The sequence below is a fragment of the Hyaena hyaena genome, unplaced genomic scaffold (assembly GCF_003009895.1).
Source record: "Hyaena hyaena isolate Hyena2069 unplaced genomic scaffold, ASM300989v1 scaffold_25, whole genome shotgun sequence".
NCBI classification, from domain to species: Eukaryota; Metazoa; Chordata; class Mammalia; order Carnivora; family Hyaenidae; genus Hyaena; species Hyaena hyaena.
The window spans coordinates 2,802,487-2,823,436 of NW_024080657.1; the positions used below are offsets into that span (position 1 = coordinate 2,802,487).

At 46.8% G+C, this 20,950-nt stretch overlaps 1 protein-coding gene across 1 annotated transcript in view; it reads left to right on the forward strand.

Moving 5' to 3' along the window:
* Positions 1 to 20,950, forward strand: part of DHX35 (DEAH-box helicase 35) — a 66,645-nt gene that overhangs the window by 14,982 nt on the left and 30,713 nt on the right. The window contains exons 4-10 of the mRNA XM_039227187.1: positions 1,037 to 1,114; positions 6,708 to 6,812; positions 8,682 to 8,743; positions 9,588 to 9,657; positions 12,201 to 12,260; positions 18,435 to 18,547; positions 19,981 to 20,077. Of these exons, the coding sequence (XP_039083118.1) occupies positions 1,037 to 1,114; positions 6,708 to 6,812; positions 8,682 to 8,743; positions 9,588 to 9,657; positions 12,201 to 12,260; positions 18,435 to 18,547; positions 19,981 to 20,077 (585 nt within the window). The remainder of the gene's footprint in view (positions 1 to 1,036; positions 1,115 to 6,707; positions 6,813 to 8,681; positions 8,744 to 9,587; positions 9,658 to 12,200; positions 12,261 to 18,434; positions 18,548 to 19,980; positions 20,078 to 20,950) is intronic.

A 20,950-nucleotide genomic window follows, 5' to 3' on the forward strand; every position in this document is an offset into this window, starting at 1 on the left:
ACAGCGTCCAGTCCACACGTCGTTCTCCAGCTACTTAGGTCACGTCTTCCACCGGCTTTGTTGTGATCGCGTTATTCATTTGTACCACAGGAAGGGCCACGTGTTAGTGTTTGGATTGCCTTCCAGTTTCCCTTTGCCGACATCTTGGTTGGGCTTGTTTATTTGGGTACTTGAAGAGCGTGTGAAACATGCCTGGCTCTAAGAGGCAGAGCTCCACAGAAACACCTACTCAGAACGTTGTCACCCCCTCCCCGTCCCCTGATGCCCTGTTTCCATTTCTCCCTCTTTTCTGCCAGTCCTCTGCAGACCGGCATTCTCTTTAGTTTCTTCCCTTGTTTCTTTTGAACCAGTGAGTGGGTGCAGTTTTATGTGGGAGCATTTTTTTTCTTTTTTTCCTAATATACTCATTGTGAAACAGATTAGACATTATAAAACCATATAACTCCGATAAGCACTGTTACCCACTTTAGGTTTTACAAACGTAAATGATTAAATAAGTATATAACAAGTGCATACGTATAGCAAATAAATATATATGAATAAATCCGATAAGTACACGTAATCAGATTTTTTGTGTACTAATACAATGGCACATATACACATACGAAATCCGGTTATTTTTATTTAATCTGACTAAAATGTTTTGTATGGTTGATATTTCCATTGAGCTGGCTCTGCGTGTGCTTTAAAATTCTTCGTTCTGTGGATTTAGCAGTGTTCTGTGTGGCCCAGGAGAGCTGTTTATTCCTTCAGGCGGCTGTGGCACCTGGAAATTTTGTAAGGCCTGGGAGTCAGAATGTTCACCATGTGCCTTGGTTCTTCTGAGTATTAGCTCTGGTGTGAGTGCAAGCAGACTACCTAACATTTCTGGGCCTCAGATCCCTCATTTGCAAAATAACTTCCAAAGTGTCTGCTGGGATAAGAACCATCTGTTACTAACTTTCTCAGCGATTTTAACACAAAACAGGGTTACTTGGGGGATGTGGTTTCGGGGAAAGCGGGGTCAGAGGCATACTTACGTGTGCTTCCCTTGCAGTACCTCGCGGAAGCTGGCTGGACAGCCGAAGGCAGAGTCGTAGGAGTGACCCAGCCTCGGAGAGTGGCAGCCGTCACAGTGAGTTTCTTTTCTGTGTTCCAGATACTCCATCTGCATCTTCTGTGTTCAGTGGCTTGTTGTTTTTCTGGTTTCCTGAAAGCTCCACCTGAATATGGTGTGGCTTCTTTAGGTATTTTAATTCTTCATTTGAAAAAGAATTATGGCCGGCTTATTTTTGTAAAGTTGATACCTGTATGAGCTTTATGAATTTTTAAGTAGTAATAAAGTACAGAGGAAATCACAACAAACAAAAAACAGTTAAAGAGAGAAAATCTCGTCGCCCAGTGAAAACCTTGTGAACATCATTCCAAGCTGTTTTTATGCTCACACACAGATGAATTGGTTGGAAAGACTAGAAGTAATTCTACAAACATGGGGTCCCAGCCATATGTTTGCTTTTGTTGGATTTAACAAAAGGGGAAACTGAAGTGAAAGCAGGGGTCGTTACCGAACTTTGGAGAGAGGTTTGTTCCCCACAGCAGAATGTATGAAAGCTTAAAAACTAAGGAAAAAGATTACAAAGAGCGTGATGATGTTACTTGTTTTTGAAACTGTGTTCAGTAGTTTGCTGTTATCAAAGAACAAATGCACACTTACTTCTTCTATACTTTCTCCCTCCGTTTGTTTTTTTTTGTTTTTTTTTTTAATGTTTTATTTATTTCTAGGAGAGAGAGAGAGAGACAGCGTGAGCAGGGGAGGGTCAGAGAGAGAGGGAGTCACAGACTGAAACAGGCTCCAGGCTCTGAGCTGGCAGTCAGCACAGAGCCCGACGCGGGGCTCGAACCCACGAACCGCGAGATCATGACCCGAGCGAAAGTCGGACGCTTAACCAACTACGCCACCCGGGCGCCCCTCTCCCTCCGTTTGTTATCGATGCAGTGCTAGGGTTTTTAATTTCAAGGTTATAAATATATGTTCATTTCTGTAATCATCACTCCCGCAGCTGATGAACTTTAATTCTGGTTTAAATAGAGCCAGTGTTCATCGCCGTTCTCTTCCATGGTCTTGCTCACCTTGAACGGCTCACTTTGCCTTATGTCTTCACTGGCCAGATTTTACATGCTGAGAATGTTTGTGGTCTTTGTTATGAAGTTTGTGGTTCACCCTCCCTAGGAACTGTGCAGACGCTGCATTCGCATTCTGCCCTCCGTCTGGAGGGTCACTGTGTAGATGTCTGAGTTCCAGTGGGTTCTCCCGCTGCCCTCCTGGCTCGCTTTTCCTGCCCATGTGTGCGTGAGCTTGTGTCTGTGCCAGCACGCATCTCGATGCTGATTGTTCTGTCTCCTTTTTTTCTTAAATATGGAAGAACTTTCTGTCTTCAGGTGCAAAGCTCTGGCTTCTGTTAGATTTTGGCAAACTTTTCTGTTCCATTTATTTTTTCCTTTTACCTTAGGGCATCAGTTAAATGTGTATTCAGTCTCCTTTGTCTGCTTTTAGTGTCTGTCACCTTCTCCGGAATCATCTGCTCTTTTTTCAGTTTCTTTTGTAAGGTTTCTCCAAGCCTGTGCACAGTGTTTGTGATTGTTTCTAGTCAAACATATTCTGTTTTGGTTCCTTTATATCTCTACTTGGGTCTCTTAATCACTTCTTTGAAGGTGTTTTGCTTTTTGTTTTGTTTTGTTTGTTTTTGTTTTGCTTTAAAAGAGAAGTCAGGGGTGCCTGGGTGGCTCAGTTATTTAAGTATCTGACTCTTGATTTCAGCTCAGGTGATGATCTCACCGTTCGCGAGTTTGAGCCCTGCATCGGGGCTCTGTGCTGATAGCGCAGAGCTGGCGTGGGAGTCTCTCTCCCCCTCTCTTTCTGCCCCTTCCCCGCATGTGTACTCTTTCTCTCTTTCTCCCTCAAAATAAATAAATTAGCATTAAAAAAGAATGTCTAAGATGGGAGGAGATATTACAATACATTACAAATCTTAAAGGTGACAATATTACAAATATTTTTTTTAATCCGGAAAAATAATGTAGTGTTTTTATTAACTGCCTGACACGTTTCTGTAGATCTTTTTTGCCCGTCGTCGTTGGCTGCCTTGCCATGGATGCTGTCTTCACATGACAGTGATTTTCTATTCTTTTTTTATGGAGGGAGTAGAGCAACATTCCCGTGTTTCCCTGGCATAGTCCATTCAAATTTGCTTTTTATTATTGCCACTGTGGAAAAGTCTTCTAGCATTGTATACATTTGGGGGATTGTTCTCAAATTTGAGAAAAGCCTCTCAGATGTCTGTCCTCTTGAAGCTGTGAGATTTAGGGACCTCTGAAGACTGACTTCTGACCTGTCCGTTTAAGATCTTAATTCTGCTTGTTTCTTTGGAAAATCCTTTTTTTTTTTTTTTTTTTCTTTTTCGCTGTGACCTGGAATTGAACCATGGAAAATACTTTTAACATTTCTTCTTCAGTTGCTTTTTGTTTGTGTTCCTGCCTTTCTTTCCTCCCAGATCGGCTTTACTGCAGCCGTCTGGCGTTAGTCAGTTAGGATGATAATTCCTCCTCCTCACAGTGGGCCACTGATGGCCACCGATGGCCGCAGGCCTGTGAGGTGGTGCTGGTCTGGGTAATGTGTGGCCTCCCACCAGACCTCTCAGTCCTCCTTTGCTGGGGCAAAATGGGGCCGAGGAGGTCGAGGCGCACACCTCAGCGATTGTGGGGGTCTGTCGGGGCTCATGACAGAAGTCTTTGGGCTCTCTGATTTAGGACTTGATACTTTGGGCTTTCGGATTTAGGACTTGATATGTGCTGTCTGCCTGCCTCTCCTTCAGTCCTCTCTCCCTTGTGATTGTTCGCTATCAGAATGTGTTTCCGTGGAGTCATTTCCTAGGTCTTCTGGACCTGAACACGTTGCTGTTTCTTGTCTTCCTAAATTAAGGGTTGTCCGTCATGACCGTTGGGACGGCGACGCCACGTTAACAAAGCTGGTGGTTGGCCAAGGTCTACCCGGGAGCCTCTCCTGTAGAGTCAGGCCTCACGGCATCTGGGAGCTGTGCTTCTGGTTTATTGTCTGGACTTAGGGCTCTTTCGGTCTTTCATCGAAGATACAGGTTTTGGTTGATAGTACGTTTTGTTTCTTTTATTGTTTTAAATTAGCCCTTCAGAGGCAATGCCTTTATTTTGTCATCTTTACCTGGACAAGAAACTAATCTGTTGCCTTGAGTTACTTTTGCTCTGTACAGAGTTTTAATTATTGTGCCATCCTTTTTTTCCCCAGAGTCCATTTTCTAATTGTCTTCAAGGCAGAAAATATTGATCAGCATTTTTCTGAGCCTTGTGTGTATAAGTAAAAATAGAGATAGCAGTTGGGAAATACACCGAAGTGGTTAGACTTATTAACCTTTTATGTCACTGAAAGATGACTCTTACTTAGACATTAGAGCATTTTTTCCTGTTTGTGGTTCGGAATCTCAGCTCTTAATCACTCTGCATTTCACTCCAAATTTGTAGCTGTGGATAAGTTCCATGAAGCCCCATGCCTTCGCTTCCAAGCGCAAAGAGTTTATAAATTAACTGTGTAGTATTAATAGAGCTATCACGTTTGAAATGCTACATCTCAAGAAGTAATTTGTGTGCAGAACTAAAATCTGAAAACATCTCAGAGCCCGAGAACAGAGTGCATAAGCCTTTGTTTGATCTCCGTGAGAGGCAGTTACTAGTGAGGATGTTTTAGGGTCTGGCTTCATGTTCAAGACCAGGCCTTGCCTTGACCTGTGATTCAGGACAAGCTCTAGCTGTCTTATTTCAGTTTCTTTCTTTGTTAAAACAAGGGTAACTTGCCCACCTGATGGGCTGTGTGCGTATTTAGTGAGATGCAGTTTTTGAAAACTTGGAGCACAGCATGTCCTGGTGGTAAGTGCTCAGTGATTGGTTTTTATCTCCTTTTCCCTGGATTTCTTTGCCTCTGTCAGAAGCATAGTATTTACCCAGTCCAATTGATGAAGTCTTTGGGAGTAAAAGTTAATAGAGGTAAAAATCTGTCAAAAAGCCTTTGAAATGTCCAGTGGTGTGATCATACATGAAAGAATAAAAGAGTTTGAAAATAAAATATCTTTGATAGCAAATGTATACGTATCATGAAATAATAAGAATGCATATGTTTAGCTTTTGCCTTATAGACCCATAATATGATTTTATTTTTATGGAGAGTGTTGGCTCATTTCTGCTCATTCATTCTTATAAGCCTATTTTCCCAGTAGCTCCTCGTATCTCTACGTGCACATTTTCTATTTGTACCGTTTTCTGAGATTTATGGTGTAATGATCGGTAGAGTTGAAATTGAAACAATAACACAATTTTCCCGGTACAATACTTATTGTCAGGAAATAGAGCCTGCAGATGTAGAGCAATATAGGGTGGGCTTCAGATCTCACAAGGTGTTTTGAAAGGCTGCTTAATGATTGAGCCCATTTTGACCCCCCAGATCTGCAATCTCAGGTCATTAGGCACACCCGTTGCCAATCCTCATCTGCTCTTTGGTTTCTTAAACACTGATGGCCAGATAATGCCTGGTGTGCTTTGCCCGGACGGCTGAGTGCAGAGGGCCCTGGCAGGAAACTCTGCCTCCAAATCCCTCCTGCACCAGCCCATGTTCCAGACCCAGGCCTCCGAGACTCCGTGGAGACCGTGCCTCACCTGCGGAAGGGGGCGGCCTCCTGCCTGCCTCACATTGGGGGGCGGTGTGTCGGGTCCCCAGGAAGCCTCGCTAATACTGTTTTCCATGGTTCTTTTCAGTTAGGTCGTTTATATAGTGAACATTAAATGCTCCATTTTCTTTTTATTGCTCTTGATATTTATTCATTATTTCAAATATCTTCCATTGATAAGTTAACAACCTTTGCCTTCAAAGGGTAGCGGAAGATCTTGCCATTGGGTTTTGTCTTTTCTTTCCTATACTCACCTCTTGTTTGTCGTATAAGATACATATATTATATATTTTGTCTTCTACTCTTTATTATGTTAACATGGATCCTTCATTAACCTTCTCATCTGCTTATCCACCCTCCCCTCTTAATGCTTTTTGGTAGCTGGGGCATTGTTGCAAATTGTTTTAGGTTATCTGCCTCTGGACACGTCATTGATTTGCCTCCAAATAGAAAATGAAGTTTGGCCCAGTGTTGACTGGGATCATTCCTATTCTGCCTTCATGGTCTGGTGGAAGGTATTATTTCGAGGCATGAAGACGTGAAAATTTGTCCCCAGTCGTTGTGCTAAAGAAAGCATTACCAGGGTGTAATCTTGTCACTTCTTCAGCTTTTTGCTTCAGTCTCCAGGAAGTGCTGAGCTGAATTGGTGGCTCAACTGAAATCACTTTGACATATCTGTGTTTTAAACTTTTCTCATTGGCTTTGATCTTTTGAATTTTATCAGCCATTTCTTTGGTCTGTGACATCTTTGTGGGATTCCGTCGTGTGGCTTATTGTTGCACAGTAATTAATGATAAGCTGCCTCAAGTCGGGAGTAGAATAAATCACATGCTTGCTCTCTAACCACCTGCCCTCCTCTTCTCATTCTCCATGGCGTTCACATACTACTTAAGAAATAAGTGACCTTTAGATTTTTCTCAGTATGTGCTCCGTGCAGTAATCTCTGCGTCTCTGTTTTCAGTGTGATCTTTCTTCCCATAGGTTGCAGGGAGAGTAGCCGAGGAAAGGGGGGCGCTGCTAGGCCACGAGGTGGGCTACTGCATCCGCTTCGATGACTGCACGGACCCGCTGGCCACGAGAATTAAGGTGAAGCACTTGCACTGCTTTTCGTGTATGAACCACGAAGAAGAAGCGTATTTGGGGGGAATTAAGAACACACAGCATCACTGCTGGCGGGGACCCTGATGCCCGGGCAGAAAGTGTGTGCAGTTGCCCTGCCGTTGGGAGGCGCCGAGCTCTCCCACAGAGTCCTTGAATCATAGCCCAGAAGGGACCCTAGGAGGAAGGTTAAGCCCTTGGTTCTACAGATGAAGAGGTTGAGGGCCTGGGAGGTTGAACGGCTTGCCTGAGGTCTGTGCCCGTTGATGATGGAACCAGGGCTCAAGGCTGTCCTTTCTTACGTGTGTTTTGTTGTTTTTTTCCACCAATTCACACAGCTGTCAAAATATAGAAACGTGCCTGTAAAAGACTTAACAACAGGGATGAGGCAGTATCAGTCGGTAAAGCATGGAATTCACAAATCGTGTTTTCACTAGGTAGAACTTGTCCGTATTTACATGATGACGACTTTTGCTCGTGGGTTCTTTGACCTCATTGCTGTTGTTGAAATAATTAGTATCCGTAGTGATCAGTGTCCAGTCACCAGAGTGTCTGCTTTGCCCAGCAGGCCGGAATCATTCTAATCAGGTAGTACTGCAAACCAATAAAAATGCTCTGACAGGATGGGAACTGGTTGCGAGAATCTCCGTTACCTCTCAGTTTGCAGCAGAAGGAAGTTGAAAATAACCAGATGAACCGAGCGAGGTGGTGATTTATAAAAATAGGTATCTTACTTTCTAAAGTTTTGTATTTTGTTATCTTTGAGATTTTGCTAGGTAAAGGGAACCTTCTTCTATACCATCAAATAAATTTAAAGTAGGTAATTTAACAGATTGTTAAGTTAAAGCAAATGGGTGTTTTTGAGTCTTTCACGAGCCGTCCGTTTTGCTCGGCTCTTCCCTGGTGCCTGTCATTGGTGGCAGGCCCTCCTCGCTGCTGTGCGTACGTGTGGCCGCTGGTACCAGGCCCAGGATGGAATGGATCCTATTCTTAAAAATGAAGCAAAAAGTAAAAACGCTAAGCTATAGCATGCGAGGGAGATGATTGGCCTGGTTAAAATACTGAGTTATTTTGGATGATGTTAATAACGTGTCATTGTTACCACAGGTTTCTGAAGCATTTTATAAACATTCATTAGTTCTAAATAATAATGGCTGATATTCTTAAACACTGTGTGCTAGGTCCTGTGCTGAACACTTTACCTACCATCTCTCTTAATTATGCCACAATACCTCTCTGAGGTACATACTTTCTTATCTCCATTTTACAAATGAGGAATCAGGCTCAGAGAGGGGAGGTAACTTGCCCAAGTTTCACACAGCTCGTAAGAGGCGGAAAGAGGATCCGGGCTTCCAGCCCACTGACACCACGGCCTTTCTTCTTAAGCATACCCTACCCAGCCTCCCTAAGATAATAGCAGGTGAGGCTCCGGTGAGCGACTTCAGGGCTGGAAGTCTGAGGGCTTTGGGACGTCTTTGGAACAATGGCCTCAGACTCATGGCGTTCCTTTGCACAGACAGGGTTTGTCTTCACTGCCATTCATCCACAGGACCAGGAGTACAGGCCCAGAGGAAGCGGGGCTGAGCCCATGTTCAGATAGTAAATGCAGGGGGGGATTCTGCTGGAAGATTGGCAGGCCCTAGCTGCAGGCCCCATGATTGAAGTCTTGCTGGTGAGCAGTTCCATGGTTTGATAACAAAAACGTCGGGGCATTTCCTCAGCCCTCTGTGGGAATTATCTTGTACACACACCGGCAAACAGGTTGTATGCATTTGGTTACACTTGAACTTTGAAACAAAGTCATGAACGTATGGTGTAAATGAATTATTTCTAAACCTTTATGTTTTTGTTTTTTAGTTTCTGACCGATGGAATGTTGGTCAGGGAAATGATGGCTGACCCATTGTTAACCAAATACAGGTAAATGTGTTTTTCCTATGATAACTGCCCTGAAGTGTGACAGGCACACCAGTAGATTGAGAAGCAGTTGTGTTACTAGCTGGGATTTGCAGCTGCCTTCAGTTGGCCCGAAGATTTTCCTTAGAATTACTGAGGAATTTGACGCTTTTGGCCTTTGACACTTTCTCAGAATTACTGACAGTAAAAGATGGGCACATTAAAATCCCTGTCATTTGAATAATCTGCTGACTTGTCATACTTATCTTGGCCTCTGTTATATCCCCGGCTTGATGGTGGCTGCGGATGATGGCACAGAAATGGGCACTGTTTGTTGGATGTAATATGCAGAGTCTGGATAATTACTTATACTTTGTGTGTCTTTGTCCATTACTCATTACTGTATCAACATTGTCCTACACGGGCTGTGTGGTATGCTGGGGAAGGATGTCGCATCTGATACCCGTATACATATGTGACCCGCCTGTGATCACGTGTCGCTGTGCTGTTATCTGCAGCCTAACATTCTTTGGGTTGTGTGGGGCCTCGTCCTGTCTCTTCTGTGCTTTGTGGGGTTATGTGTTATGTTGTAATTTAAGATCAGGTGTTAGGTCCTATTAGAATCCAATGTGGCTTATAAAGCTCTTTAAAGATAGCGGTAAATATGTACTATTCTTCAAGATATGTCAGCATCACCATTTTTATTAGTTGAGTACTTCTCTCCTTGTCAAAGACGAGTTTCTTAGCTCTCCTTTTGATGCAAGGGGATTGCATGGGGACTAGATACCCAGGAGTCCCTTTAATGATCCGGATGGGATTATGCGAGTGGTCTGTCTGATGCTCACCAAGGTCTTCCCTTTGTCCTTAGTGCCATCATGCTGGATGAAGCCCACGAGAGGACCTTATACACAGACATCGCCATCGGCTTGCTGAAAAAGGTGTGGTTTCACCGTGAACTTTTGTTTCTGTGTTTCTGTTTTGTTTTATTGCTTGGTTAGGAAAGTCATTGTAGCAGTTTGGGAAATCCAATAAGATATGAAGGAAAAACATTAAAATGATCCATAATTCTACTCATTCAGAGAAAATCACTGGTAGAATGTTAGTACAGTTTTTCCTCTTCTTGTGTGTACCTGTGTGTGTACCCGAAGCTGTTTCAGTGCAATAGGGACTGGGTTGTATGTCCTGACTTGTCTTGCACGTCTCTCTTAATAGTACATCAAGATCATTTTTCTGTGTCATTACATATTCCCTGAAGATGTGAGTTTTAATAATGGCTATATAATCACATGTCTCTACCATAAAGTATTTGACTTTTCCATGCTGGTAGGCATTTGTATGGCTTCCAGACTTGAAATATTTTAAACGATACTTCAGTGAGCACCTTTGTAATGAAATCTGTTGCATTTCTGTTTCTTTTCTTTTTTTAACTTTTTATCGTAGAAGGTTTCAAGTATCCTGCAGAGTAAAGAGAAAGGTTTAATGACCCCCCTGTGCCCATCATCCGGATTCACCAATTACAACTCATGGCCAGTCTTGTTTCAGTTTTACCTCTCCTCCCTTCTGTGTACTTCCTGATGGTTTTCTTTGGACGTAGTCCTAATTGCAGGAGTCTAGAAAGAGGTGGTAGAGCTGGGTAATTAAAAGCCTGGACTCTGGGTCAGACTGCCTGGGTTCAAATTCTGACTCTGCTGGGTTTACTCATCTCTAAAATAGGGATAGTAGAAGTCTACATCTGTGTCAGTATACTTTCCTATATGACAGTCACTAGCCACCTGTGGCTAGTTAGATTTAAATTAGATAAAATCGAATTAAAATTTTAAGTGCAGTTCCTTTGGCACATTGGCTAATTTCAAGAGTTCTATAAGCACACATGGCCAGTGGCTACTGCATTGGGCAGCACCTCTCTGTCACTGGAGAGAGCTATCTTGGACGGAGCTGCTCTATATCATAATTTATTGTGAGGCTTAAATAAGATTGTGTACACTTCATAGGATGGTACCTGACACAGGGTCACAGATAGACTGTGAGCTCCCACCTCTGTGCAGATTAGGACAAGATACTCACGGTAGGGGTCGGTCCAGAGCTAGGGGAGGGTGGTCTGGACTTCAAATGCCCCTAGCTTCCTCAGCTCGCACCTTTGTGCAGTGCATAGACCACAGGGCTGTACGCAGGGACCCTGGAATAGCACATAACTTAGTTTCTGTTAGTTGCCATTGTTACTGTTAGTTTTGTTATTTTATTCTTTGGCCAAAGATTTATACTTCTGATACTTACGACGGATTATCCCATCTGCTTGAATCCTCTTGGGAACAGTATAGTAAGAGGCTTATGTCACTGAATCCTTTGCCAACCCTGAGTATTAGCCTTAAATAAATCTTTGCCAGTGTGATGGATGAAAAAAAATGTCATCGTTATAATATATTTTTGCTACAGTTTATATGATCGTTTCTTCTGTGCACGTTGACCCTTTCTTTCTTTGCATAACTTAAGATCTTTTGTCCGTATTTCTGTCTTGGTGTTAATGTTTATAGTGTATTTGCTTTTAATGTACTTTTTTATGCTTTAACTGTGTATACCAGAGTCTGGCTATCCAGACACCCAAGTATCAGGAAAAAAATGGTTTTACTTTTGATAAATTCAAATTCAGTTCTTAAAGCTCCTTTTATTCTTTCTATAAACATTATTTTTAGCTTTTTACTATGGAAAATTTTACTGCTTACACAATTAGCATAGTGTAATGAACCATGTTTTTACCTGTCACTCTAATACCAACTTGTAACTATGAGCTCCTCCTGCCCTGGCCCCCCGAAAGTACACACACTGAAATTATTCCTTTAAAAACATTTTTTAAAAATGTTTCTTTATTTTTGAGAGAGAGAGAGAGAGAGAGAGAGACAGAACATGAGCAGGGGAGGGCCAGAGAGAGATAGGGAGACACAGAATCCGAAGCAGACTCCAGGCTCTGAGTTGTCAGCACAGATCCCGACGTGGGGCTATAACCTACGAACCATGAGATCATGACCTGAGCTGAAGTTGGACGCTTAACCGACTGAGCCACCCAGGTGCCCCATCAACATTTTCTTTATTTTTTTATTTTTTTTATTTTTATTTTTTTAACTTTTATTTTATTTCTAGGAGAGAGAGAGAGAGAGACAGCATGAGCAGGGGAGGGTCAGAGAGAGAGGGAGATACAGACTCTGAAATAGGCTCCAGGCTCTGAGCTGGCAGTCAGCACAGAGCCCGACGCGGGGCTCGAACCCACGAACCGCAAGATCATGACCTAAGCGAAAGTCAGATACTTAACCAACTAAGCCACCCAGGCGCCCCCAACATTTTCTTTCTTAAGTTTATTTAATTTTGAGACAGAGTGAGTAGGGGAGGTGCCCCACACTGAATTATTCTGAAGTAAATTTCAGGGACCAGACTATTTTATCTGTACATATTGCACTGTATCATTGTTTCCTAACACCTTCTTTTTTAGATTCAGAGAAAGCGAGGGGATCTTCGATTGATTGTGGCTTCAGCCACTCTGGATGCCGAGGTACGAGCATTTCCCCCTCGCCCCGCTGTCCCCTATAACCCCTGGGGTTGTTTGGACATGTCCTTGGGAAGTTACCTTAGCGAGAGCTTATCTCTGGCAGAATGGCCTACCTTCCCTGTGGGGCCATCTGATGTCCTAGATTCCATATGATCAGAGGATACTCCTTTTTAGCTTGTGGGTGGAAATTAGCCTGTAATTAAGTGAGTTCCTAATTACCTACTTGTCTTGTTTCTCAGCATACTGTGTTTCTCCCCACACAGGCAGTTTCTTTTTATTACATTTTTCAGTATGAGGTTATATTTCTTGGATTTATTTATGACCATAGCATTTATGTTTAGATTTTTTTGTGTGCCGTTGAAGTTTTTGCTGCGTATATAATCATTTCCATGTTATAACTTTTATGGCTCTGTTTACATTATTTTTTCTCTCTTACCGAGTGATATTTTAGTTCGAACAGCAGTTCAACTCAACAAATAATTTTGATCACTTGCTGTATATAAATATGTAAATAACTATAAATATATAAATATATATATGTGTATACGTGCTAAGCACAGTGCTGGCTACCGGTGATTGGTACCCTCTCTGAAGTTCTTGGGAAGCTGACACATAAATAGATGTTTACCGATCAGTATGTCAGGGCGCTGAGACAGCTTAAAGAGGGGGCTGCGTAAGTCTAGCCGGCTGGAGGACATCCAGAAGCTCTCACAGAAGTCAGACATCCCATTTGGGTTCCAAAGATTCACAGACGTCTGCTAGATGGGCAGGGGTGGGGAAGGGCATTCTAAGCTTGCACAGATCCACGGGGCCATGACTCCATGTGTCCAAGGGGCTGTGAGGCAAGTGGAGGTGGGAGTCTTACCCTGCCTGTGGGACCTGTGGGGACGATCTGCCTCCAGCCCCCTCTCTTGTCATCTCTCTGGCTTCATTTCTACCCACAGCATCTCTTACGCACCTCACACCCTGGCCCCATCTTGCTGTTCCTCAGAAAACCCAGGTGTGCTTCTGCTCTGGTGGGGACCCTCTGTCTAGACCGCGCTCCCACGTGTTCTCATGGCTCCCTCGTTTCATCCCAGGCTTGACCGGGTCTCCTCCCTGAGAGGCCTTTTCTGACTCCTCTGACTGAAACTGTGCCTTGTTGCTCTCCAGTGTCGCACTCTGCTTATTCTGTTCGGTATTTATTATTACCTAGCATTGCATGCAAGTGCTCATTTACTGTGTGTCTCCCATCAGTAAGATCAAAGCTCCATGAAGGTCGGGACTTGGAATGTCTTACTCGTGATTTTATCCCTTTCACCGGAAACAGTGTCTGGCACAAAGTAGAAGCTTTGTTTAAGGTTTAAGGAACTTTGATAGAATGGGAAGAATCGGAGATTAAAATGGAGAGGTTGGTAGGGGTCAGATGATGGAAGGCCTTACAGGCCACGCAGAGGAGGAAGTATCCACCCTCCACCTGGTCGGGAGCCCTAGGATGGTGCGAGGTGTGGCAGGGACTTGATCATATTTAAGTTCTAGAAAGATCACTCTGAGTGCCCTGCAGAAGAGGCAAGAGTAGATGTGGAGATAACACCAGTCAACAGGCCGGTTCTTTCCAGCTGAGATATATAAGGGGCCTGGCTCCTGGCTCCTGGTCTCCCTGAGGCTTCAGGGATGCAGAACAGCTTGGAGAGAGAAAAATCTCCGTGTGTCCAAGAGGGGTGTCTGCGTGTGTAGCTTGGCTGGTCTCTCAGACATTCTCAAGCCTGTCTCTTGCCTTTGGTCCACTCATGATAACTTTTGGGTCGAAGCACCTTGTTGCCCTCTTGAATTACTTCTCACCCCATGAGCTGTGGCACCTACCGACATGGCAATTTGAGGGCTGTGCCCGACCTCCCCTCCCGTCATTGCTTCTGTGCCCCCGGTGCACACAGCATCTTCCTCAGTATTACCTCTTCTTTTCATCACCCCCTCTCTTTTAAAAATCATTTCTAGCAGTTTTTATTGTGTTTGAAAATTACAGTGTCCAAGTGTTCTCTTAGAATTGTTGATATTTATTGCTTCTAACATCCTTTCATTGTCTTTGGGTGTGGCCTGGAGACTTAACAAACCGCCCTTTTCCATTCTGCCTGCAGTAGTTGATATAGATGGACTTTCTGGAAGTAGTTTCTTTAAGCAGGAGAGTGGAATGTAGGAAGCTTGGCGTGGCCTCGGGGTGCCGTGATGCAGGGCACGCTGGGCCCTCACGCCCTCACCCGTCCTTGCCCAGATTCTCCCCTGTGAGGCGGAGGAGGCCTGCGTGTGTGTGTGTGAGTGGGGGTCCCGCGGGCAGGGGTCAGTCCTGTGTGACAGAGGACGTCGGAGTGTGCGTGTGGGGCATGGGGTGGGAGGCCCTGTGTGAGAGGAAGAGGGTGAGGAACCCAGTGCGCTGAATTGAGGGCGGGGGGAGAGCGAGCGTGGAGGGTGGAGGTGGCAGGAGGTGGTGGGAGGTGGCCAGGCAGCATTTGCCCTGGAGCCCTGGGCCTCCCCGACCCTCTCCCTGGCTCCTAGCCGCTGGGTGTGTGGGCGACGGACTAGTTCCAGGGCCCCCCTGCCTGGAGGGGTGGGTGCCATCTGCTGTGGTCTCTCTCAGGGCTCGGGGAGACCTAGCCTGGTGGCGGAGACACCAGCGACCGTGGCCTGGTGGGCAGAGGCGGGAGGAGTATGATTGGGCTGATCAGATCGTTGCCTTGGTTGGGTCAGCTGCTTTGTTCATGGCAGCCTGATTGTGGGAGCAGTTCTGGAACGTGACCCAGCATAATTACGGAGTATTAATTGACCATTGTATCGCAGGCTATTGTTTTTCTTTTATTTGCTTCCATCCACTTGGCAGGAAACACGGTTGCTGACAACGCCTAGGTTTTTGTTATCCGTCCAGCTTCCTGGAGAAGACTGATTTCTCTTTCCAGATTCCTGGAGAAGGCACTGAGGGTCAGGCACCCACTCGGGACCGCTCTGCATGGACTGAGGGCTGGGGGCGTGTTGTGTAGACACGGCCGCTGGGAGCCCAGCTCTGTGGGTCAGGTCTGGGAGCTGTCAGGGAGGGAAGCTGGTGAGCTGGGAAGACGGCCCGCAGATGTTCTCGTCATTCATGCTCCGTTTCAGGGACCGTTCTCTTGCTGCTTCTCATTTTATGTTCCTGGCCGTGTGTGTGTGTGTGTGTGTGTGTGTGTGTGTGTGTGTGTGTGTCGGCGTGAGCCCGCCTCTTTGAGACCCGCCTCACACTCTCCTTTCCCTGGTGCGCTGAACTCCGCACCTCACTCTTGCTGCTCCTTCATTCGGCCTCACACTGTATTTATTTGCTCTGTAGCCTGTAACTTTATGTAATACGTATTGTATATTTCCAGATGAAGATAAAAGGTAAATATCTTAAGACTCAAGGTCTTGTGCCTTCTCAGTAAGGCTGAATTTTATTTCCTGAAAGAGGAGCTCCCTGTCCGTTCTCTTCGGCACCACATACTCAGGGACGTGGTGTCGCCATCCTCTGTGTTCCGCTTGCCTTTTCAGTAACATTTAGCTCTGTTCACCAAGGCCCCCCCCCCCCATTTTTTTAATGTTTATTTATTTATTTTGAGTGAGAGCGTGAGCAGGGGAGGGGTAGAGAGAGCAGAAGAGAGAGAATCCCAAACAGGCACCGCACTGTTGGCACAGGAGCCATCTGCTCAGAGCCAGATATGGGGCCTGAACTTCCAAACTGAGATGTCGACCTGAGCCGAAATCAGGAGTCAGCTGCTTAGCCCACTGAGCCGCCCAGGCGCCCCCACCAAGCCTTTTTAAAAATCTTCCTCCTCCGTCTGCAGCTCTGGGATCCCTGCCTCCTCGCCACTTTCCAGCCTCCCCAAGGCTGCCCATCAGCCTCCTTTCTGGCTGCTCTTCCTCCTCAAGGAGCCTGCCTCCCTGGCCTCTGATTCCACCCACGCTTGGTGCTTATGGCTGTCTTAACTGTGTTCCTGTGCTCCCGCCTGAGCATTCGCTGCTGGCCAGTCAGCAGCCACCCAAACTCCTGGCCTCCGGGCTCCCCGCGGCCCAGTGACTGTCGGCTTCTCTGCGGCACTGTTGCGTTGTAGACCTTCAGGCTCGAGACTTCCATTGCTTTCGAAGTGTTCTCCCTGACTAAGCAGTGGTCCCATCCGCTCACTCACTGGCTGCCAGGCCCCGTCAGTCACACCTCTGGCCCTGGCCCTGCCGTTTATGCCTTGTTCTCTCCTCTGAGCTGTTCCAGTACCTCCCTGAATTAGCGGGCTTGCCTCCAGCCTCTTACTGGCCCTGCCTGCCTCCAGGATGGCCACCAGAGCCAGGCATCCAGGACACAGGTCTGATGACGTCATGCCCATCCTCCCTACCCTCACCTTGCCCATCAAGTGACGTGCCTGTGACATGACATTTGGCCCCTCAGAGTGATAACACGATCGCTTACTGAGTACACACTTCAGGCCGGACCTGTGCCGACTGCAGTCACGGACACTTTATGTGGCCCGTGTGGCAGCCTTGCAGGGGAGATAGCGGTTTGTCGTCTTTGTAGACAAGAAGACTAACCCTGAACAGGGCTGGCCTGCCCTAGACCTCTGGGCCTATGCTCTGCCCTCCTCCTGGGAAGGGGTGTCTGTTCGCCTTCCCAGCCAGTGATCCTCCTCCTCGTCCATTCAGGCTCAGCCAAGGGGTAGTGTTGCCTCGGTGAAGCCCTCCCTGAAAGCCGCTCAGCATTGGCCTTACTCTCCCAGTAACTGGCAGCTCTGTTCTGGTCACGTAGTCACTCTGCCTCTGGTTGTGTTCCGAGCGGCTCTGTGTGTGCCCGTCTTTCTAGTGCGGAGGAGCCGGCCCTTCCCCCTTGCTCGGGCATCGCTTGCCGCGCGCCTGTGCTCCGTGCACGTCACCGGACACGGCAGGGCTGAAGTCACTTGGAGGGAAATGAACGGTGCCCTGTGTCTTCATAGCACAGCCGGCCGGCTCTTCTGCTGGCACGGGGCACTTGTATGTGCGCTTACCCTTCTCAGACACAACGTTGTGGTCAGCGTATCGCCTCCTGTGATTCTGTAGTTCAGTGCGGTGGACTCTGGTAGAAGTACTCCGCGTCCGTCCACTCGGCCTTCGCGGCTGTCCTCCTTGTGCCCCAGGCCCCCGGGGCGCCAGGAGCGGGCGGTGGCGTGGCTGCAAAGGTACGCGGGGAAGTCAAGGAGGCAGGAGCTGCGATCCTGTAGGCCGACCTCCCAGGATACTAGGAAGTGAGGCCCAGCCAGGCCCCGGGGGGACTAGAATGTCACTGGTGGGGATCAGGTGACATGCTCCACCCAGCAGGGTGTCTGTGTTCCTCCGCCCTGGGCACAGCCACTGCCCGCCTGGCACTCGCTCCCCTGCCAGCCCCTCCCGGCACCTGGGGCCATGTTCTCCGCAAGGGGGTCTTTGCTGGCGTCTCTCCACCGCACCTTTGACCAGAGCTGTCGGGCCAGGCCTCCCTGTAGGCCTCCAGTCTGGGGGTCAGGTGCCCCCGAACCTTTACCGGGGAAACTGCAGGAGCTACTTCTTTCCGCTGCGTGCCGTGGGAGTGCTCACATGGGTGGCCGATGACTTACCCCTTACAAGGTGTTGTCAGCTCCCACAGGGGGCGGGAGGACGGAGGAGATAACTGTCCCTGTTTAAAGTGCAGGAGGGCTATCGAGAGTGTGTATCTGTGACTGGTGTTCGTGGGCTGTACCTCATGTTCATGGAAGTATAAGTTTCCTCTGTAAACTGATAACCTGTGCGATCACATATGTGCTTTTCAGTTTAGAATGACACATGGATCTGATTTAATCTGTGTTTAATTTGCATCGCACCTTTTGACCCAATTTTCTGTGAAATAGAACAGAGGATAACAATAAGATAAGTACTGTCACAGCTACATGTTGACCAGATCCATTAATGAGTACTTTTGAAATCGTCATAATTTTTTATTAAACCTTAGTAGAGCCTGTCCTTGGAATGTGATTCCACAAAATGGCAATAATAAAAATACAATTTTTAGTAGTTATTTTGTGACCTACAGCCTGTGTAATATATATCCAGTCTCTTCTACCCACCCCCTGCTCTGCCAGTTTTACATTATTTTCTTTCTTTCTGTGAGTTGCTATGAACCATTTGTTTTTGAGAGAAATTAAGTTGTGTTTTTTTTTTTTTTAATAGAAATTTCGGGATTTCTTTAATCAAAATGAGACCAGTGACCCAACAAGGGATACGTGCGTGATCCTCACAGTAGAAGGGCGAACGTTTCCAGTGGACATCTTTTATCTACAAAGGTTTGATGATACTTGGGTTCTCAGTGACGGTGGCTCACAGACCTGGCCTGTGTTGTGGAATAAGGAGCAATTAACACCTTTTCGCGGCCCCAAGGGCAGTGTGCCAGGCGGGGAGAGGGGTGTGCTTCGTGTCCCCTGACAGCCCCAAGGGCAGTGTGCCAGGCGGGGAGAGGGGTGTGCTTCGTGTCCCCTGACAGCCCCAAGGGCAGTGTGCCAGGCGGGGAGAGGGGAGTGCTTCGTGTCCCCTGACAGCCCCAAGGGCAGTGTGCCAGGCGGGGAGAGGGGTGTGCTTCGTGTCCCCTGACAGCCCCAAGGGCAGTGTGCCAGGCGGGGAGAGGGGAGTGCTTCGTGTCCCCTGACAGCCCCAAGGGCAGTGTGCCAGGCGGGGAGAGGGGCATGCTTCGTGTCTCCTGTCACCGACAGGACAGGATGTTCTGGAGCCCTGCTCAGTATCACTGCTAAATGCATTTGAATCTCTCGACGCTGATTTGCAGATTTCTGTGAGTCTGTGCTCACTGTCTCAGTGGGAAAGAGCCAAGTGGTGACAAGATTCCAGGGAGGAGGCTTCTTAGTCCTCAGAGCCGGGGTGGACAACCTGCCTGTCTGGGAGCAGCAGTAATGATTTGAATCCTTTGGCTCTCAGCTCTCTACATCTTAGCGAGAAGGCCTGGGTGACATGGAAGGGAGGAGCCCCCTTAGAAAAGAAGGGTCCATCCTAACTCCTATGCCCAGTCACCACATAGACGAAGCTCAGGGGCCTGGTATAGTGGTTGCTAAGTCCAGAGGTGTGATTCCGACTCCTGAGTTGTTCTCGCCGGACAGTGCATCCATTAGCTTTGAACACCCCACCCAGACTCGCTGCCATTGGTCAGGAGGGAACATGGAAGGAGTGTGGCTTTTAGTACTGGAACCATAGCCCTCAGTTTTCGCTGACCAGCCTTCTTTGCATGCTAAAGATGGCACATTTATGTGCGTGGGTTTTTATTTCTTTGCAGGTAAAGCTAAGAATCATGGTATACATGTAATCATGGGTTACTTATTTTGAGAGAGCGAGAGCATGCATGTGCTTGAGCAGGGGAAGCGCAGAGAGAAAGAGAGAGAGAGAATCTCAAGCAGGCACCACATTGTCAGTGCACAGCCTGACATGGGACTCGATCTTAGGAACCGTGAGATCATGACCTGAGCTGAAGTCGAGAGTTGGATGCTTAACCAACAAGCCACCCAGGTGTCCCTATGGATTACATTTGAATGCTGCCTTTAAAAAAAGGCAAAAATGGAGTGACGAGTGACTATTTTATTTATTCACATACTGTTTACCTGCCAGGCAGGCCCAAACTCACTTTCATGAGGCATTGCTGCCAGATTGTTAGGGTAATTAATCTATAATTAATGAGCATGTTCTAATGATGAATTTATTACCTACGTCTTTTCAGTCCTGTTCCAGATTATATCAAATCAACTGTAGAAACTGTGATGAAAATTCACCAGACGGAGGGAGATGGAGACATACTAGCCTTTCTTACTGGCCAGGTAATTCCACTGGAATTTTCTCTGATAAACAGACATGTTAAGGCAACACCAGAATTAACACAGGGGCCTGTTCCTCTACTTAGCTGTTTATTTCATATTTTATTGTATCTTGTGATTACTTAATTACATAAAAAAATTGTTTGGATTGATGTCATTCTTCTACTGACTGTATTATCAGGGCCTCATTAGCTCCCACCTGTTCTGTCTGCAGAGGGTTCAGCGTACTTTAAATGTATTTAGTTGATTCCAAAGTAAACGATGCAGTCAGCGGGCTGTTTTGTTTATGAGGAGGAAATACTGTGTTAGGTACACGTCGTGCGTGGTGTTGCTGCTGCATGCTCCCCCACCCCCACCCCGCTGGCGATACCGCTCCTCCTGGGGTGGGGCCCGGGGTGGGGGAGGCGAACGGGCACAGCCCTGGAAATCACCCGAACAAGCCCTGGTGCTCACTGAGGGGGGGGCGCACTGTTCAGAACCACCCTCCACCGTAGCCTTCTCCACCGTCGAACACTGTCCACAGTGCAGCCGTCTTTCCTGCAGAAAGCTGTTGTGATTTTATAGGTTACGGCTTGTCCGCATGTAGGCCACGCTTCGTTTGTCACAGCACATGAAAGCCGAGTGAACCAGTCATTGTTTTCATATATCGGGGGCTCTCAGAGTCCCTGCCGGTGGTACAGATGTCAGTAATGAATCCGGCGGTTGCAAATTTTCACCCCATAGGCACCACCGTTGAGTAGCGTTTGGTTAACAACCACCCCAGGGCAGTGTGTGCTCGCACTGGAAATCAGGAATCCCGCCACAGTAAAATTCCAATCCTGACTTTCATTTTCTTTCAAATCTGGTAAAATGACATGCTTCAGACTGACCTCCTGG